The 21439-nt window shown below is 45.5% G+C and overlaps 1 protein-coding gene across 3 annotated transcripts in view; it reads left to right on the top strand.

The window, feature by feature from the left end:
• Positions 1 to 21439, top strand: part of slc12a7b (solute carrier family 12 member 7b) — an 84814-nt gene that overhangs the window by 7656 nt on the left and 55719 nt on the right. For 2 of the 3 annotated variants that reach the window (XM_061237743.1, XM_061237744.1), the window contains exon 1: positions 8099 to 8344. The exons of the other annotated variant lie outside the window; for it this stretch is intronic. In XM_061237743.1, the coding sequence (XP_061093727.1) occupies positions 8221 to 8344 (124 nt within the window). In that variant the 5' untranslated portion in view covers positions 8099 to 8220. Of the gene's footprint in view, positions 1 to 8098; positions 8345 to 21439 lie in introns of those variants that run through there. 3 annotated transcript variants of the gene reach the window in all.

Consider the following 21439-nt stretch of genomic DNA (forward strand, 5'->3'; position numbering starts at 1 on the left):
GTTTCCTCCGGGTTCTCCGGTTTTCTCCCACAGTCCAAAGACATGCAGGTTAGACTGAGTGGAGTTTAAATTGCCTGTGGGCATGAGTGTGTGAGTGAATTGTGTGTGTGCCCTGTGGTGGACTGGCGACCTGTCCAGGGTGTATTCTTGACTTTCGCCCAATGTATGCTGGGATAGGCTCCCCTGTGACCCTGTTCAGGATAAGAGGGTTAAGATAATGGATGTTGTAAATTTTTTTGCTTGCAAAAGGCACTCATTAGTGTCCAAATCAAACATGACTGCACTTTCAGTCATGTTTGATTTGGACACTAATGAGTACCTTACTGATACATTTGGCAAATATGTTCCCTAAAGAACAAACATGTACCTCCACTGTCACTTTATTCCTCTGTGTGTATGGTAGGTAAGTTCTGTAACATGCTGGAAGAGCTTTTCACTGTAAAGGATTGCTTCTCATTCACGTACTGTTCCTGTTTATGAAACACAATTAACCAATGCTCTCTGAGGGGCCACTACAACTCATTTAAAGCAGAAAATGTAAATTGCATATGTTATGAGCCATTCCTAAGTTTGAGGCCTGGCCAGATGACCGCTAGCAAGCAGAGTAATCCTTCATTAGGCCGTATTGAAAACGACCCCCCAGATTGCTACGGTCTGTTGCGTTTTTTTCGGTTAGCCTGTTTGTGCCCCTGTCTGGTCCCCTGAATGGATTACGTAACGGGGGGGCCGAGCCGCCTGTCACTTCAGGTTTGGCTCAGATTCATTGTCTTCCACGCGGCGTCGTGTCGGAACTTACGCAACACCCACTGGTGTTGACACACTCTGCAAAAAAAAAAAAAAACCACATACTGATTTCTAAACTTCAAAGGTCCCATGTTGTTCCCGTGTCCACTGTTTTATTTCACGTCCTGATATCCATGAGAAAACCTTTGTGTGGTTTTATAAGTACCAAAAACAATATCCAGTTTTACATGTACATTATCCAGCGCCTCTCCTGAGACTTACTAAGAACAGGCTGTGTTTTCTAGTGACTGATATGAAAACAGTTCCACCCTTTTTTTTTTTCTCCACAAAGAATATTAACTACAGTTCATCTCGGTCATTTCTGGGTGTGCGGCGTCCCTCTGAAAATTGAATGTTTTTGAAAGAATATCAAAATATCGCCTCGGGGCTAACTGAGAGAGGAGAACTTGACGGGAAGTGTATTTCTCCCGGTGCGCGTCCGTGTTGTTTTCCCGGTCGTGACGTGACCTGTGTTCCTGCACTGCCTGCTGCTGATGGCAGCCTGACATCATTGGCATACCGTGTTTACATCCGTTAAGCGGCCACTGTACCCACTCTCAGTTCTCATTAACATTACCGTACATTTCCTGCCTCGTTCTGCGTAGGGATGCAATAAAAAAAAATTTCCGATAATGAGATGCCACAAATAGTTTTTTTTTTTTTTTTCTTGAACTGAAATTTGATGAAACGATATTATAGAGGCTGTTAGCCATTATTGCCATTAGGGAATGGGCTAACCGGATTGCTCAATCCCGCAGCTTTCACTGGCAGAATGAAGTTTGAAGGACGCACTTCGACATTGTAGTGTTGGCATCCCAGTGGCCTGGGATGCAGCAGCAGCTAAGCGATAGCCAAACAAAAACAAGGACAGCAAATCCGATCCGTCTCTCTCTCTCTCTCCCTCTCGCTCAGGTGCTGGAGCCCACGGTATGTACTGGCACAATAGCCCTTCCGGAACCTTCCAGGAATGGAAATTTCCACATTGAGCAGCCCTCAGACCAGCGCTGTGTCCAGATGGGAATTCGAGATTCCCAGCCCTGAAGGGGTTTCTCTCAGTCACTGTTAAAACTGATTGAGGGAGTGCAGTCATTGCATAGAGAGGATATGCAGGTTGCTGGTTGTCCATGGTCTTTCATATCATATTTACAGTGCAGTCTTTTTTTACAGTACGTATTTGGACGGTGGTACAATTTGTGTTCTTTTGGCTCTATAGTTCAGTACATTGGATTAGAAATGACACAATTCATTTTAGGTTATGGGTTGTCATCTTGGCAGACACCAATAACAGGCTCCAAGGGTAATCAAAAGCCTAGAATCAAGACTAGATGCAAAAATCTTAAATTGTTTCGTTTCCAATCCAATGGACTGCACTGACTGTATATGTCCTCTTAGAGAAGTGAATGAGCCTTTTTTTTGTTATCGCAGTTTGGATAATTCCCATCACCCCATCTGTCTGCTGTTGGCATATTCCTGGCACTGTTACACTGTTATTTGACCTTTCTCTCGTTATAATTACATTTACCCCCTCGTGAGTATAAGGCGAAATGCAATTAATGGATGATTTAACCCTGAACTAAGAAATATGACTGGCACTGACATTTTCCAAGGACTACATTTCCATTTAAAAGGTTAAGACCTACTTTCTCAAAATTCTGTAGTCATTTGTTTTAACGTGAGCGAGCAGCAACTTGAATAGAACTTATAGTCCATCAGTATTTTGACAGTTGTATTATTTCTGTTGATTTTAACAATGAGGTTAAAATTCAGAATGCCACCTTTAATTTGAGGGTTTTTACATACATATCAGGTTAACCGTATTGTTTTATACAGATTATGTACACATTATAGCTGTGGTGGAGTTGAGTTTCACAGTAGGATTTCTGAGGCTTAATGTCTTTGTGCTCAGGTACTTGGGCGGTTAAATTCAAAATTTCAAATGGAAGTGTTCCGCTCCTCTTCCACTGTTTTATTTCCCCAACTGTAACTGTCTCCCTTTGTCCCTTTCTAAATGGGACCATAAAACCGGAAGTAATGGGTTTAACATACTGAATACTGCCGTGGAAAGACCGCCAATTACCCGCCATTGTGTAATAGTTCATCTTGTGGATCGCCCTCATCTCACAGTTGGCACTTTTCCCATCTCAAAAATGCCAATGAATAAAATGACTGCAAGCCATTATGTGCCTCCCTCAAGTTTTGAGGTTAAGCTGAAGGCTGTTATCATTTTGTTGAAAAGGCTTTGGGTTTTGAAAGGCATTCTAGCAAACTAGTACTAGCCTGTACTGTACTTATAGGAGCTTACTCTTAGGTTGAATCCAAATGAGTAGCTTTATTTTTGCCTTGCAACCTTGCAACCTTGAACAGACATGTTAGGAAAATGTAGATTTGGGTGATACTTGTCCCTTCCTCTTTGCAGGAATCTAGGGAGAATGTCTTAAATTTGAGAAGGTTTATTGAGGCATTTCAAGGAACAAGAGCCCTCCTGTGCCCTGCTACTCCCCCCCACGTCTGTAGCACCCCCTTCAGGCCAATCTTTCCAAAACTAGTGGTTTCCTCAGAGGTGCACTCAGTGACCACTTTATTAGGTATTTATGAGACTTGTGAATTAGACTTATTGGTCTTCTGCTGCTGTAGCCCATCCATTTCAAGGCTCATTTTAAGGGCTAGCCTTCCCTGGTACTAGTGAGTGGATGTTAGGCTAATGTGTTTTAGCATAAATATTTTCAATTTTGATAAGGAACACCAGTCTTATACAATTGCCCAACAACTTAATCACTGCCAACATCCTTCTCCACGTTATTGATGCTCTACATTTGTTCCCTCTTTGGAAATTATCTTTTTAACAATTCATCTTTTTAACATCCGTCCAGTGTTTTTATTTATGGGGAAAATGTGTGACCTTTTATGATGGGGTTTTTTTTGGGGCACATGCCTTTAATCCCTCCGTAATGTTGACGTTAAATCCAGATTAATTCACGTAAATGTATGGAATTGACATTTCACAGCTTAGCGCAGCGGTTTATTTTCATTCGCATCGCTAGTAATGAGGACTCGCTTGCGATGAGTTTCCATCTGTTGCCGTCTCACCAGCACCAGTCGATGTTAGCATTAGCCTCGGCAGTGAAACCTGACGGTCAGCTCAGCGGAGCGGAGAGTATATAATCAGGGCCATGGTGCTGGATTAATAAAGTAAAAGGCTGGACGCATGTTACAGGAGGAAGTGCTTTGTGGAAAGGGCCGGGGGTTAGGGATGGGGAGAGGTGGGGGGGGGGGGAGGTCTCAGCTGATTGGCTGAGTGCCCGGAAGGTGCAGCTGAGATTCCGTGCTACTGTAAATGATGTCATTGTTCATTTCTGAGCCACGCTCCTGTAGGCTAACGTTTGCATCAGTGCTCTAAGCTAGCATTTTATCCAAGGGGTACTCATGTTCCTAAGTTTAAAAAAACAGTAATGTGTCAGGTCTATTAGGGTAGATGTGTGGCTACTTTTTTGTTCCAGTTTGCACACGTACATTTTCAGCACCAAACTACTACTAACATACAGAAACTGTAGAACCCTGTTGTTGTCCTGATAAAGTCTCTTTCATACTATATTTCCATAAAGTTGTGAAGTCAACTTGTATCTTTGATGCTGTATGCCATTACATAACACTTTCTTTCATTGTTGCAGTTGCAGCCCCAACTAGTGTGTGCAGTAGAACACAAGGGAACATAGTTTAGTGCACTTATGAAGTAAAATGTCCCTTCTGGATGTAGTTTAATTGGGCTGCATTTTTATAGCGCTTTTATCCAAAGCACTTCAGAGTTGATGCCTCTCATTCCCCCATTCACACACTACAGTTTTTTTTCCTGTACTCACATATTTCTGTTTTGATTTGCCCCCTTGTTTGGCATGCATCTATCATTTCTGCAGTGTCTTGCCTCGCCCAGTGTATGCAGTAGGCCGCACAGTAACACACTTTAGTGCACTCATACTGCATAACAAAACGAAAAAAAGCCCAGCCCAGTGAAGGCCACGTGTGGACAACATGTCTCCAGTACTGACATTCTTCTGTTTGGATCTCTCCCTCTTTCCCTCTTTTTTTTTTGGTTCATTTTTTATCAGCATGGTGCCAGATGACTGAGACAATAGACAATAGAGGAGTGTTTCTCTCGTTACGACTCACTGAGACGATGTGAAATAACCGCACCCACACCCCCGCCCCCCAGAGACGGCGGTGTCGTAACACCCCAGGGAGAATGAGCAGATCCAACCGCAGCCTGTCTGTGCTGATTGGCCAATGGCAGCGGCCTCAGCCAGGGGCAGGCTGGGTGCTCTCTGCAGGGGTGCAGTAACACCCCGCCCCCGCCCTGGGAAGGCCGGTTTATAGTCCGGGGCGGTTTATTGTACACAATAAGATCCGCACAGCCGATGGGCCCTTGAGCAAGGGCTCTTAACCCTGCATTGCTCCAGGGGAGGATTGTCTCCTGCTTAGTCTAATCAACTGTACGTCGCTCTGGATAAGAGCGTCTGCCAAATGCCATTAACGTTATGTAGTGTGTAGTAGACTACACTGAGTGTCACTGTGCCCAGCGGCCTGCAGTGGCTGTAGCTGCCTGCAGTGATGTTTGGTTCATACTCTGGGCGACTCTGGAGTGTGTTTATACTTTGATAGATAAGGACAACGACCGCAGTCTGCGTGGGGCAACAGTAGAACTTTCATGAATGTTTTGCAATTTCAGTTGGACTATAAACTGACCTTAAGATGTTACTGAGTTCAGTCCCTAACTGTTTCCTCTCAGAAATGAAAAAGGCACCAAAGGCTTGTTGCTGGGGTGGGACATATAGGTACATACAATTGTACCTCTCGCCATTGGATTAATAATGAATTTGTACCTTTTTTTTTTTTACTTGTTTTTTAAAGGTGCTTATTTCTACCCAAAATTACATTACATTACATTACATTACATTAATGGCATTTGGCAGACGCTCTTATCCAGAGCGACGTACAACAAAGTGCATACCCATAACCAGGGATAAGTGCGCTGAAAGACCCTAGAGGGAAGTACAATTTCAACTGCTACCTGCACAACAAAGATGAGGACCAGGGCCTATTTGATTTTTTATTTTTTACGTAAATGTATGAACAAAATAAGTGTATTGTACATTAACATTTGGGAAATGTGTTCCTTAATAAACAACAATGTACCTCCAGCGTACCCTTACTTTTGAAAGTGTAGGTACACATTCTTATACTTGGTATTCCTTCAGTATCTCAGTATAATTTTGGTGAGAAGATGGAGGTAAAATGCGGCCAGCGTGGGTCAGCCCATTGTAATTCTATGGTAATGCGCGCCGTATTGTTCAGTAAGTGTCTCTCAGTAGGTGCGCTTAAAGAAGACTGACTCATGTTGTGAACCTATGCATCCCTTCACAAAGGCGACCTCCTGTCTGTTCTGGTTCATTTTCAATTGGCTTTTGAGATGATAATTTGTCTCCAGGGATTAGCAGCACTGGCTAGCTGTGGGCCATTTGGGGTGTTTTTTTTTAGGGCCGTTCAAATTTCTTCTCGTGTACAGGGCTGTTATCAGGACACCATTCAGAACTGGGTCCTCCAGCATTGTTCCCCACACAGGTGGAATAACAGCTTTATATGTCAAATATTTTTCATGCACACCTCCAGTTTGGCATAGTGATAATGTTGCTGTACCTCACACAATAATACACACCAAAGGCCACCTGGTCAAAATGGGAGGGTTTTTTTGTGATGGAGTTGCCTCCTCATACAAACTGTTGAACTTTTCCTTCTTTGTTTTCTTAATTGACCTGTTTTCATCCGTAGCTATGGAGATTCCATGTCGAGTTTACATAAGAGTGACACAGATGTTTCACCACCCCTCCACCCCCCCTCCCCCCTTCCCTTGGGATGAGAGGGAGCGCTTGCAGACCAGATTCAAAACCCCGCTGCCCTTAACCGCAACCAGAAAACACACACACAGCTCGCCTCAATCCTCTGGCACGAAAGAACGGTCGTCTAGCGGTCGGAGGGCTGCCAGTTCCATCCGCCGCCCTGGGTGTGTTGAAGTGTCGTGTCCCTGTGCAAGACACCTAACCCCCAATTGCTTCTGACGAGCTGGTCGGTGCCTTGCATGGTGGCCTGTCGCTGTTGGTGTGTCACTGAGTGTGTGTGTGTGTGTGCGTGAATGGGTGAATGAGAGGCATTAATTGTAAAGCACTTTGGATAAAATATGCAGTCCATTTAATATTTACCATTTACTGCCCTCCAGAGCCAGAGGTAAGGGCTCAGGTGATTGGCTGCCTGCCCAGAAGGTGTGCTACTGTAAATGAGGTCATCGTTTATTTCTGAGAAGAGCTGCTGAAGGCTAATGTTTTCATGCTCTACGCTAACATTTTATCCAAGCTGAAAAATTTAGGAGCACACTAATGCATCCCAATTAAACCTTTTAGATTAGATGTGCTCTGTTCAGGGGCAAACGCTCCAAAGTGGGCAAAGTGGGAGCACTGTAGAGCCCAGTAGAGAGTATTGTTATATGTATTTCAATACATTTGTCAAGTCAATTTGTTTCTTGTATGCTGTTAGCCTCAAACATTACATGCTCTAGCTCAACCTATAGGCCCCCTATAGCCGGGTTCCTCCAGAGATTTCTTCCCATCGGGGAGTTTTTTTTCTTGCCACTGTTTGAGGGTTTTTCTCCCCAATAGGGAGTCTTTTACCTCGTGCTATCTGGGGGCTTAGGGCTGGTATTTCCCCTTTTTTCCCCTCTGCCGTATGCTATGCTTTTTTTTTGTGTCTCTATTTTGTCTTTTGAAATTGTATTTGTTTTTTTTATACATTTTGATCTTAAGTGTTCTGTTATCTTTTATGGCATTGTGTCTATTTCTATTGGTATTTGTATTTCACTGCTGTAAAGCACTTTGTGCTGTACGCTGGAAAAGCTCAATACAAATGAAGTTATGATTATTACATAACTGGGAAAAAACGGGCGTAGTTTACGTTGCGTTTCTGCAGCGGGTTCAGCAGCTGAAGGCTGAGCCCCTGGTCGACCGGCTGGGATCCCTCCCGCTCCAGAGACAGGCCGAGTGGGAAGGTCTTCCCCAGGGCGGGGGAGGGTGGAGGGTGGGGGCGGAGGAGGAGCCACGCAGCTCTCTATATTTGGAGATGGGCTGGGGCCGGCACTCTCGCTGCCTGTGAGTGAGTCGGAGAACTTCGAACCGTGCGAGAGAGAGAGAGAGAGAGAGAGGGAGAGAGAGGAGGACACACCGCACGCAGTAACACGAAAAGAAAGTTGAGAGAGAGAGGGAGAGAGAGAGAGAGACGAGAGGAGGACACACCACACGCAGTCACACGAAGAGAAAGGATAAAGGAGGAGTGGCGGATCGAGAGAGGAGAAGAACGAGAGAGCGTGCAGAGGGAAGGAAATAGCACATGGTGTGAAAAATGCCCACCAACTTCACGGTGGTCCCGGTGGAGGATGGCAAGCGCTCCCCGCGGGATCTCGACGACAACGACGACAACGTCCTGCGGGAGGAGGACGAGGAGGCGCCGGAGTCCCCCGTGCCAGGTAAAGGTAAAGCGGGTTTGAACCCGCGCACCCCCCCCCTCCACCTCCGCCGCCCGCCGAAACCGTCGGGCCGCCGACTTCAGTGTGTGTTTTTCCACTTCAAACAAAGGAGATACGCTCTTCTGCTTTTTTCCGCGGTGACAAGCCGTGTCTGAGGTGAACTCCCTGGCACTCCACTGCTGAGTGACAGGCCCGTGCGTTTCCTGCAAGCGCTGCAGTCGCTCTGGAGAGCTGAGCCGGTTTCCTGCCATTATCTGTCTCGCTCCCTTTCTCCTTTGTGCAGTCAGCACAATGGGGGGCATTTCGCACTGAACGTTGATGTTGGAAAACGGGGCTTTTCCTCCTGTTAGCCGGGGCATTCCCGCCCTCCCGCGTTCACCTTACCCTGCTTCATTAGCGGCTCGCTTCCGTCGCTGGTGGAGATTACGACTGCTTTATCAAATGTGTAGAGGAAGTCCACTTGTGCCCATGCTCTGAGCCAGCGTCGGTCGCGCTGAATGGAAGTGTTTTCTGTTAAATGCCAGGCAGATGTAATCGCCCAGACCCGTTCTCCTCCCTTTCCCTGTCCACCTTCTTTATTTTTCTTCTGTTTCACAAAACCGCAGAGCAGTCCTACGTCCTTCTAATTTTCACCACAGCGTGCAATTACCGCTGACCCGAGTTTTAACCGACTCGGTAAAAAGAGTTAAGTTCGTTCAGCGGGGTGTTGTTTAAGCTTGCTGACTGAGGCTTGGTCGTTTGGTTTCTTTTCTCTCCTTCGTTTCTTTGCCCTGGACTGCTGTCGAGACGGCTGTCGATGGTTATCGATCGGCGTGATTGTTCTATTCCGGCAAACGGGAGCTCTCTCATCTTTTTGCAGGACTGGAGTTACCTTACATTGCATTGCAGTGCAGTAAGTGACTTGCATTGATCAGACTAAGCAGGGCCCGATCCCCCCAGGAGCAATGTGGGGTTAAGGGCCTCGCTCAAGGGCCCAACAGCTGCACTGATCTTACTGTGGCTACACTGGGGCTTGAACCAACAACCTTCCGGGTCCCAGTGTAGCAACTTAGCCACTAGGCTACAGACTGCCCCTGTGCCCACGTGAGCGCTTAACACTCTCTTCCGGACAGTTCCGTGACTTTGAGGAATACTGTATAACTTCTCAGCCGAGGGTGGAACCCCACATCTGCATTGAATTTTCTCTGGAGCAACGAAAAAAAAAAAAGTTTTTTTGCAGAATAACAGAGCGCGGGTTAAACGGTTTCATATGTACTGTAGCGTGCGTTTGGGCGTCCCACTCCCCGGGTTTCTATTTCTGCAAGGCTGTCGCCATTAAACTGCCTCGTGACTGAGTGCCGGTAGCAGGAGTTGGAGTAGGCGTAAAAACTGTGGCTTGGAAATTGATCCTCAGCAGAGGCCATGCCCAAGTATGCTGTGCTCCCATTGACATTTTATACGTTACATTACAGTTATTTAGCTGACTCTTTTATCCAAAGTTACTTACGGTTGATTAGACTAAGTAGAGGACAATCCTCCCTGGACCAATGTGGAGTTAAGGGTCTTGCTCAAGGGCTAAACAGCTGTGCAGATCTTATTGTGGCCACACTGGGGCTGGAACCAACAACCTTCCAGGTCCCAGTCAGGCATCTTAGTCACTAGGCTGCCCTTACAGGATTTTGGAATGTAGACAACATGGATCAGATTTGTTGCATCTCATCTGTGCTATAATTCATGGGCTGAGAGGGCTTTCTCTGTGGACATTTTTGCATGAACGGGCGTAAAGCCCTGCAAATCAACGGGCATGTCTCCATCTTTAGATTATTACTCTGTTTACTTGACAAGCCGCTCTTATCCAGAGCAAATTACAGGGCTGTCATCCCAATGAGTCGTAGCGTGTAATCCCCCGTTGTTTCCGATGTATTGTACGTCTGTTTATCAAATAAGTGCGGGCAAGTCTGGGCTGACAACACTGGATTAATTCTTTAGTACTGCTCTTCAACATCTGCTGCTCAGTACAAACCCCAAGAGAAACATTTATCCTGTAATTGACGTGAGTTCCGCCCCAAGTCCTTCGTAATAATCACAATGCTTTTAGCTGACGCTTTTATCCAGTTGATTAGACTAAGCAGGGGACAATCTTCTCCTGGAGCAATGTGGGGTTAAGGGCCTTGCTCAAGGGCCCAAAATCTGTGCGGATGTTATCGTGGCTACACTGGGCCTCGAGCCACCTACCTTCCGGGTCCCAATCATGTACCTTAGCCACTACAGGCCGCCCCCTGGACTATCATTGCACTGAGGGGCCGCAATGTAGCATAATGGTGAACAGCACCTTTGTGACCTCAAGGTCGTAAGTTCAGTTCCTGGGTGGGACTCTGAAGTTGTACCCTCGGGCAACGTGTTTAGCTGTAATTGCTGCAGAAAATATCCAGCTCTATAAATGTCATTGTACGTTAGACTAGAATATAAGCTCTGTAAGTCGTTCTGGATAAGAACGTTTTGCTAAATGCGTGGAGGGTAAATGGAAAATGACAGCATACGGGCTGAACTCTGTCTGGTGGGAGCATGCCTTTAAAGAGCTCTCAGCTGAAACGACACTTTTAATGGCTGTATTTTGAATGGAAAACAACTCGACAAATCCATCCCTTTGGGCTATGCAGCTGCATGCAGTTGAAAGTGGAAACATTTTGAAATAACTCTTAAGACCTCTTCTCGTTGCAGTGGGAAACCACCTCTCCTAGCTTTTCATCATGAAGCAATTCACTTTGGACCGGAGCGGACACCTACTTTCCAGCAACCTCCGTTATTAAGGACAGAAACGGGCCTTCTAAATATGAATAAGAATAACAAGGTGGAAAAGTTGGCGAATTGTTTATGATTTAGCGTGAACATTTTCCATGAGAGTGAGTGAGCTTCCGCATTTCTTTCTGAACGTATGTTCGCTATGTTACAAATGCTTCATGTGATGTTCTCTCGACTAATGAAGTAATTCCAGTCAGCCGCCTTGGCAGGGTTGAGCTCACCGACTGGTATGGTGGGTTAAATCTAATTAACTATGCTGACTCTGCGTGGGAGAGAAAGCTGGGTAACGCTGGCAGTCATAGCGTATGCGGAAGACGTGTAAAGTCAGAAATGGCCGTGTAGTTTTACTTGTTTGTACAGTAAATTACCTTGCATTCCCAATTACGGTTTTGCTGCTAATAATCAATCATGTTGCTAAATCTGAATGCTGATGTCGTCACTTAATCTTAACAACTGAAATGCCTGTGTTTGTGGTTCAGCCCATTGCTGTAGAATCAGAATCAGAATCACTTTATTCGCCATGTAGTTTTTACGTACAAGGAATTTGCTGTGGTATGTGGGTGCATATAAATAAAATATATAAATAATATATAATTATTATATAGAATATAAATAAAAACTAAAAATAAATATTTACAATACAACATGATGCTGAAGCGGGGTATGTGAAGTATTATTAAAGTGCAAAATATAAAATATGAAGTCTACGGGGGCGGGATAAGAGTCCGTGACAATGGGGGGTCCCGGGCCTAGTTGACATTAATCGCAGCGAGACAGTGCGACAGGGAGTAGCAGTAGTCGTGTTATTATTGTGATGTAATTTCTCTGGCTGAGCGCTTCACCGTGGAGATGGGTCAGATCCTCATCTCTGGGGGGGCCACCTTTTCTTTTAGCCACGTCGGTCTTTTTTCGGACAGCGTGAGATTTGGGCGTTTTTCCGCGACTGCGTGTTTTATCTGGATAGCCACTCCACGCACCCTCTCCCAAGAACAACAAACGCTTTCTGTGCTTATAGTCCGGGCAGGCATAAAGAAAAAAAAAAAAGACATGGTAAAAACTTGTGAAAAAATAACTTAGAAGTGTCTGCTTGGAGCCCGTTCACTTTGGTATCTCTGAAGCGCAATATGTCGAAACCGCTCAGAACGCAGATAGAACCTCATAACTCCCAAGGTCACGCTTTTCTGATGCCAGTCTCTGATTGGCTTCTGCTTTTGTGTTTCATGCGTGCGGAGGATATCGTAACTGCTGAATAGGTTGTTGACTTAAGCCGACCATAGGTGTACTGTATCGGCCTTTCGATATTCTCAGCACGGTAGGTTAGCTCCATGGCGCAATGGAGAAGTCACAAGTCTTGTGGTCCTCATAAACCCCTTTCAAACACGCGGCCACGTTCTGAAATGTTATGGAACTTTACTGTTTAGACATTGTGTAAACTAGAGCTGGAGTCAGCATTCTGGAAAAGTTTCTCCTGCAATGAATTTACAAAAATGTTTCGTTTCAGCGTTGCTGTGAACAAAGCCACAACAATAATGCACCCAAAAATCAGTTTCATACAGTTAAACACACTTTTTTGACATTCTCAAAAAGGTGCTGTTATGATTCACATATTTATTATTGGCAAGCTACCTGGCACGTTAGCCAAAATGATAAAAAACATACTATCAGAAGATAAGCCTTTAAGTCTCAGCTATGCTGTTGACCTACTTCAGGAGTTGTTGGTTGTGTGATTGAGAAAAGCCACTAGCATTGCCAGAGAAGTTAATACGGAAAACATTTTAATGTGTGGATGTGGCTAGTTTATCACACGAGAACATGGAGAATGTTCTAAAACGGTCAGTGAGAAAGCAACATTATAGTATGGATTCCCACAGAGGAAGTGCTTCACCTTTTCTAGGATGTATTTAGAGGCAGGCAGTCTGTCATATATTGTTGGTATCGTGTGGCTCATTAAAGTTTTAAATCCAATGGTATGCTGCCTAATGTTACCAAATCACCCAGTTCCCATTTTGAGGTACTGCAGCACAGTGCCGGCTCTTACTAAATGCATGATGGTGTCATTTTTTGAATGTTTTTAAAAAATTTCATTACAGGTTCAACTCAGGGCTTTTCTGCTTGCGAGGCGGGGGTTGTGTAATGCGTAAATCAGGAATGTTTCAATGTCAGGAATGTTTACGCTGTGAGGATGTATGGCAGAGGCAGGAGGAGAGGGGAAGGGAACGGGGTTGGGGGAAAAAACGTTCCAACTGTCATCGCTTTAAAAGATGTTTCCTGGCAGGAACTTTGCCACATTATAAATGTTTTTTTGGGTTTTTTTTGGTAGTTTTTTTTGGTTGTTCTTGAGCACTTCTTACTTTTCAGCACTGTTGCTGTTTTTAAACTGCTGAAAATTAAATGATTTCCTTTTGGGGGTGAGTAGGACCTCAGAAGGGAGATGGTGGGCAAGTTCTGCCTCTTGCAGCTAGCCATACGCATGTTTTTTCCACCGACCCCCCCCCCCCCCGTGGTAAACCATCGTCTATATTGGCACGGGTTAAAGATGCCATGAAACAGCACTAGCTTCGGTGATGTGACGTAACTTATACGGGAGTGAAACTAGTCCTTCAGGGGGATTTCTGAAGGGCGGGGAGTCGATTTGACTGATGACAAAGGCGACAGATAAGGAATGATGTCCTTCCGCATGCCGCTGCGTGAAAGGACATTGATTGGAGGGGAACGGAAAATTTACACACATTTGATCGACATACAGGCCCACTGGTACATGATGATGTAAATTCAAAATTCAAATCCTTTTCCAGGAGGAAAACTTTGGTGTGGGAATACACAGGTAGTACAATTGTATTAATGTTATGGAATACATACTTCAAGACGTGTTTGTATGGTGAAGAAGAATTGACTAAATTCTGAATTTCCATTCCGTCTTGTCTTCAAACTGTCTTTAAAGCGGTTCCTCACACCCAGCAGGGTCAAACGGGTGAGTCTGAGGGAGACAGAGAGAGAGAGGAAGTGAGAGACCACACTTGGATTTTTCCACTCGTGTTTCAATCCCTTTCACACTGGCGGCAGCATTGCCACGGGAACGTCTCCAGAGAGAGAGAGAGAGGGAGAGGGAGATCTCTCCGGGGCCCCCGGCGTCCAATCGGGGCGCAGCGTAGGGTTTCCGGAGAGATCCGGCGCGGGCCCGAAAGCCGGCCCCTCCGGGCGAACGTCTCCCCCGGCGAGGAGTGATGAAACTCAAGCGCAGACTGAAGACCCATCTCTTCAGGCTACACCTTTCCCTCCCCAACTCACAATCACCGTGATTAGCCTTAGACCGTAATGGCACTCATGTATAGATATCGTTACTTGTGTAGGTATTGTTGTTTTTATTGGCTGTTGTTGCATTCTAGCTGCCAACAGTGGTATGCTAGTTTGAATGTTGATTGTACTCTTCAAGGGTTCTGAATTTCTGTATGTTTACACTCGGACTCGGAACTGTACTGTCCTCTCAGGTCCTCTTTGCACTTGTTCTTGTGATTGATCTGCACTTTGTTGTATGTCGCTCTGGATAAGAGCGTCTGCTAAATGCCGCGTAATGTAATGTAACGCGTGCCCCAGCCCCCGTTACGCAACCTGGCGGCACGGCGAGAAGCAATGAGACGAGCTACGCCCAACGAGCCCTTCCACAGAGCTCTCTCTGGGGCCCCTGGCGTCCAATCAGGGCGCAGCGTAGAGCCCTTCCACAGAGATCTCTCTGGGGCTTCTGGCGTCCAATCAGGGCGCAGCGTAGAGCCCTTCCACAGAGCTCTCTCTGGGGCCCCTGGCGTCCAATCAGGGCGCAGTGTAGAGCCCCTTCCACAGAGAACGGGGCGGTTTGGAGCGCAGGCGCAATGTACCTGCCTCCACCGGACTGCTCGTGTTGGCCGATTTCTTCTTTTTTTTTTACCGTTTGTTTATTGGTTTTTATTGAGCACAATCAAGTATGCTATTCTAAACACAGCCACTACATTACATTACATTATTGGCATTTGGCTGACGCTCTTATCCAGAGCGACGTACAGTTGATTAGACTAAGCAGGAGACAGTCCTCCCCTGGAGCAATGCAGGGTTTAAGGGCCTTGCTCAAGGGCCCAACGGCTGTGCGGATCTTATTGTGGCTACACCGGGATTAGAACCACGGACCTTGCGTGTCCCAGTCCTTTACCTTAACCACTACGCTACAGGCCACCCCGCACACACACAACAAGAGGCATAGGCCCATTCCTTAGGTGCCCCTTCACTGGCCGAATAGGGTCGGATTTATACTCGGACATCCTTGGCAGGAACTCCTTTTTACCTCGACAGAACAGGCAGTTCCTCGAAGGCCATCAGCTGCATTTACACACGACTGCAACGTCTTTAGCTACATTAGTTCTGCGTTTGTTCTGCATTGTTTGCTTTTGACACCACTATCTCCTCAAATTGTTCCTCGTGTAATCTCATACTTTAATCGGCATAAAAAGTTTATTGTCGTTCATCTGCTGAATTTATACGTTTTTCCTTTTTTCCTTTTTTTCCGCTGCGTAAAAAACAGCCCTTCCTGCCGTCCTCTTGAACAGAGACGCAGTATTGTCTTCTGAAATCCCCTGTTGAGTCACAGCCTCCAGGATAATTAAGTTGGAACTTCCAACTGCTGGCACACTGAACTCTTTCCAAGATCTGTACAGTCATTGGTATGTTTTTTACAAAACAAATAAATGGCTTTCTCCTCAGTTTTTGTCCAAACAAGGTAAAACAGCTGAAATGGCAGATTTGGAGACTAAATTGCAAATGCTAATTTGTGGGTTTTTAGGTTGCTTAATGTTAGCGCTAACAGTGCTTTGGCATTCGAGCAGATGAGCCCATTGCAGGCTAGCTTGCATAAGATGTCCATAGGGAGACCTGTGTTGACATTTATGTTTTTTTGTGCATGTTTACCTTATGTTATATTTACATAATGACAGTGACGACAGAAAATATGGAACATCGCACAATTCTTATATTGTGATCCTCTGACTTGTGACCTATAAGTTGATACTGAATAAAAATACTCTCCATTTTTTGCTATGACTACAAATGCAAAGCAAAGCTTTGAGATAAATTTTGTTTGCCTTTTAAAATGGTGTTGGTCTATTGGTATATTAACATTCAAGGATTGACATAATGTAATTGTAGCAAGTTTGTGAAGTGGAAAAAGTGAACCCTTATTTAATTTTTTTTTTTTACTGTGCTCCTAATAGATTTCATTAATGCTTGATGCAGTAATATAAAGTAAGTATAGTAATTTGTCTCAGTATCTGCCTTCCCTGAAGGAGAATATCTAATATCTCCGGCTTGGCACTGAATGAAACAAAACCTCTCCAGTCCCAGTTTTACTTGCGAATAAACTTCATTTCCTCATGCTTCAATGTCTTTTACAAGCCATTTGACTTTATGGTTTATGAGTGGCATTTCTTTGGTTGAAGAAATCATGAGTTTGCTGTAGAGTCCATAAAGTTGCTTTATGATCTTCGGACACCGCCACTGGAAATGTTTTGATTATGACTTTGTCTGCCAGCGAAGCATAATAGCCTATAATTTCAAATCAAAACTGTCTTAAGAAGTTTGTTAGGAAAGGGCGGGCCTTGACCTTGACGTTAAGCATACGGCACTTTGAACACCTGCTGGCCTTGTTTCCGGCCTTTATGTTTAGGTCCACGGAGTGCGTTTCCCCTTGCCCCCCTTCCCCCCCCGCCCCCCCCCAATCCAGATGGACTCCAGATGTGGAGCGTTCGCTCCTTGACCTCTCAACTCCACTGTTTTGCAACAAGCGGAGAGCAAACTTTCACGCGAAAATGTTTTTGCGGATCAGGAGCCTACTGAATGCTGTTCTGACCACTAGGCCCCCATCAGGACCGGTTCAGACCGGATTTTGTATCCGCGTACCCCACTCTGCTTCACCGGTGGACATTTGAACTTTGTCCTGCAGAAACTTCAGCCAAAGCGATATTAAGCAGAGGCTAGCTGTCACCGCTAGTTCGGTGACGAAATTCCAGGAACGGTGACAGTGAGGGACACGACCATTTAAACCTGTCCTTCAGCAGAACGTCTGAGGTCCGATGTTCTTCTGTGCACCTAATAGCTGTGTTTTGAGATAAGTTTTTTTTTTTTTGTTTACTTAAACCGTGCAAATAGTGTGTGAATCTGCTCCGCTCAAGAGTTCAGAGCTTTAATCTGATGGTACGTGCTGCAGTTTGTGTCGGAAAAGTGAGCAATAAAATCTGAATTTCATGTTTTGACACAGTGACGGAATACACTGATTCAGATAAGCGTACAGCTGAGCGCATTGATGGCTTCACATGGCTTCCTTATGAGTGGCTGCTGCACAACGTCACGCACAATGCAAACTGATGCAAAAATCTGGGTTTTTTATTTTGATTTTTCCAACAACCGGCTGTTTGTCTAAGAATCTTTAGAACTGATTTATGTCTTGCCAGTTGGAATGCCTGGTTGTATTTATTGGCCTTGCTAAAGGCTGTAACATCTGTTATCAGTCTGGAAGAGCACAATGGCCATTTTTCACCAAAATGCAGTCTGCCACCTGGTGCTTCTTTCACTTGGCAACTGGGTGACATACTGTCCATTTGGCGCCGTTGGCCATTGTCTGCACTGGAGCAATGAAGTGTGTTGTCTGAAAACAATTAGGCGAATCATTATTCTTCACACAGCTTAATTTCTGCCCATTGCCAAAGCTTTCTCAACCAAAATGTCATTCTGGCAGTTTGGACGTGTGTAACTTCGGCGAAGACGGCTGATTCTGTTTCCTCCACGGTTTCCTGCTGGGGGAGTGTTTTATTCGATAACTTGATGTTCAAGGCGTATTCAAAGTTAGAGGATCATGTCATAAAAATAGGAATTTGTTGAGTGTTTTTTTTAAATGGCCACCAGCACCTCTCCAATCGCTCTTCTCAAAGCACCGATAGAAACTGAAAGGAAATGGGATTAGAGAATGATAAAATGACTGTGTAACCAAGCTGCAAAAATAAGCTTAAAATAAATCTTAATGAAGCGTGTAAACTTTTGAAGGCAGTTTTAAATGGACTTGCATTCGGGAGGGCGTGGCGCGTTACATTTTTTCCGTTAAGGTCAAGCGCTGTGAGCGTCCTCAGAAATAGTGCCCTCTCACAGCACTTCCTGTTTCCTGCCTCGTAACCAACCCTCCTCTCCTCTCCTCTCTTCCTTCTGCCCCGTCCAGCCGCCCTGCAATGTGGGGCAGAAGATAAGAGCCTCCACACATTCCCCACTCCCATACCCGCTCAATAACTCCTGCTCTGAGATCAGCTCCCATACCCGCTCTATAACTCCTGCTCTCTGTCTCCGCTCTGAGGGGAGTTTAATGCGCAGAGCTGCGTTCTGTTCAGCGTTAAGCGTCTTCTCCAGCACGTCCGTGCACGTGCGCTCTGCCCTCCGCAAGCCTGACGTGCTCTTAAGTTATAGTCCCTGAGCAATCGATCCAGTGTGAGGCGTGCGTCCGCCTCCCTGTCCAAAGCCATTTCACTGGAATGTGAAAGGAATGTGTGCAGGGCTGCAGTTGGGATTCTTACAGTATTCTGGTGCAGATTTACCCATAGCGTAGCATCCTTCAAATTCAAATTTAGAGTTAGAGCACTTTCTTCATGTAGTCCTTTTACAGTGAGTATTTAATTTGAGCTCAATCTGTTTCATTGTATCAGTTATCACTAAGGGCATAACTAATTTCTGCCCGTAATCTCATATCTCTTTGAAAGAAATGGGGCTAAATAAATCCCTGTTTGCACTACATAACGGTAGTGTTACTGTCTAAGTAGGTTTGCACACAGATATGATGTGTTCGAGCACCTGGAGTACCGTCCTGTACAGACTTGGCATGAGTCTGGCTGGTAGCTGATTAACCAGCGGCCCTGTCCGGTCCTTCTCACCGTGGGTCACCTTTACTCAGGTCCAGTGGGTGGCGTGCCCATCCCCGGCCCTTGTCCCGGGCCATTTCACCGGAATGTCAAAGGAATGTGTGGTGGCAGCCGGGATTCTTACGTCCAGTATTCCGTCACAAATTCTCTCCAGATGTTCTTCCAGGGGGCAGTGCTCCTTTCAGAGCTTTAGACTTCTGGAGGGTGTTAGCGTCTCTCTCTTAAAGACGTGTTTTCGGGGTAAGGTGACTCAATACGTAGATGTCAGATATCCAGTTTGAGCATTTTTGACGCCCACAAATTTCAAAGTCGGCAAACTAGGTAGTTATTAATCGATACGAACTGAAACACTGTCGGCACCTGATTGGTCAGAGAATACTTTATGCAAATGAGACGGACGCACCTACTCTGCCCACCCCAGAACTATTTTTTTCAATACTGTGTAGAAGGCGGAGCCAGGCTGAAACAGCAAGTGCAGTTTAAACTATCTTTCTCAGCGGTTCCTCACACCCAGCACGGTTAATGCGGGAGACTAAAGGACAGAGAAAGTGAGAGACCACACTCCGATATTTCATTCACTTCCCTCCTCAGAGGGTGTGGCTGCTGCCGCTTGCACTCTTTTGTCTGCGGTGTTTCTGAGGCTGTTTTGAAAACCTCGAATATGATACCCCCCGAGCCACTGAGAGTGTGGGCACTGCCCTGCCCTCTCACGAGCGGCAGTGGCTGGGGACAGCAGTGGAAGTCTGGAGACAGCAAGTGGAAGTCTGGGGACAGCAAGTGGAAGTCTGGAGACAGCAAGTGGAAGTCTGGAGACAGCAGTGGAAGTCTGGGGACATCAGTGGAAGTCTGGGGACATCAGTGGAAGTCTGGAGACAGCAGTGGAAGTCTCGTGCTTAACATGGTGTGTCCTTCACAGCTGCTGCCTGATGTTTTCAGAATGGTAAATGGACTGCATTTATATAAAGTGCTTTTTCCAGCAACTAGGACTACACAAACCACTTCACAATGAATGCCTGTCATTCACCCATTCTAACACGCTGACACTGACTGGCTGCCATGCAAGACACCAACCAGCCTGGAGCAATTGTCCGGAGCAATTGGGAGTTAGGTGTCTTGCACAGGGACACTTCGACACGCCCAGGGCAGGTGATCGAACCAGCAACTGTCCAACTGCCAGACGACCGCTCTCCCCTCCTGAGCTAATGTGGCCCCCCGAGAAGGCCTCTACAGCACTGACCTCTCGTTAAAACAAGTGGTTTTATTAGTCTGCTCTATAAAACGCAGCCAGCTATATTAAGCTTCTGTATGGTCCTGGAATGGCCTGATACCAGTGAACGCTGTCATATCACAAACACCTTCCGGAAGGTTAAGTGTCTGCTTTTGTCATCTTGGCACAACGGAGAGGAAATTATCTTTAGGTGATTCAAAATGTCCTCCAGTATTCGGCTGATTAATTGCAGACGAGAGCGTGTTCATCTGTGTGTGCCATATCTTTTTTTTTTCCCTGTTTATATTCAACCATTGGCCCCAGTGCTCAGCTATTCAGAGTATTCAGAATCAGTTTACTTTAATCTCAGAGATGCTTCAGGGAAAGTATGCTTAGGGTTTAGTTTTTAGTTTGGTCTAAATTGATTTAAAAGCATGACATTTTTATCATAATTGTAATAATTGTTTGTGTATATGTTTTTTACAGTAACAGCTAAATGGCCAAAGTCAATATTCTATGATTAACCACAGGAACCCCATCAAATCAAGATTTGTGACAGGTTATGACAGGCTTACTGGTGACCTGGGGTCTATTTTAAATTAATGAATGAACAACAGATGTTGTGTACAAGGCATGGTATGCCATCATATAAAATGAGGTACAGTTTTGATGAGAATATAAAAATACAGAGTAACAACTTGTAGAGGAATTTGGAAAATGATGTGAACAGGGGGGCTCCTTTCTCCTTGTCAAAACAGTTATGGTTTATTACTCTCAGAGACCCCCTCTGTTTGAAGGGAGCCCCCCCCAAAGCTCCCTTCCTCAGTAGTGTAATGTGTGACTTATGTATCTGAGTCTGCCTAGGTATAAAGAGGGGGTGACAACTTAGTTTCAGAGAAATACACTTGCTTGTACTTCTCTCCATGATGATGTGATAAAGATTGAAGTCTGCGTAGGCCTAAATTATTCCGAACTGAATCATTCTTTGGCTAAGGGAAAAAAAGCTGCAATTTTTCCCGCAGCAGGTTGGAGGTCTCAGTTGCACGGGGTCAGGTTCGACAGGCACGTGCGAGATCCACCGGCGTGATGTTGCCATGTCACTGCTGGCTCAGGTCACACATCTCGGAGACGGTTTTGCAGGTTGTCGGCGAGCATTACTGTCTGACAGTGACACCTTCTGGGGGAGCA

Source organism: Conger conger, chromosome 4 (assembly GCF_963514075.1).
Source record: "Conger conger chromosome 4, fConCon1.1, whole genome shotgun sequence".
NCBI classification, from domain to species: domain Eukaryota; kingdom Metazoa; phylum Chordata; class Actinopteri; order Anguilliformes; family Congridae; genus Conger; species Conger conger.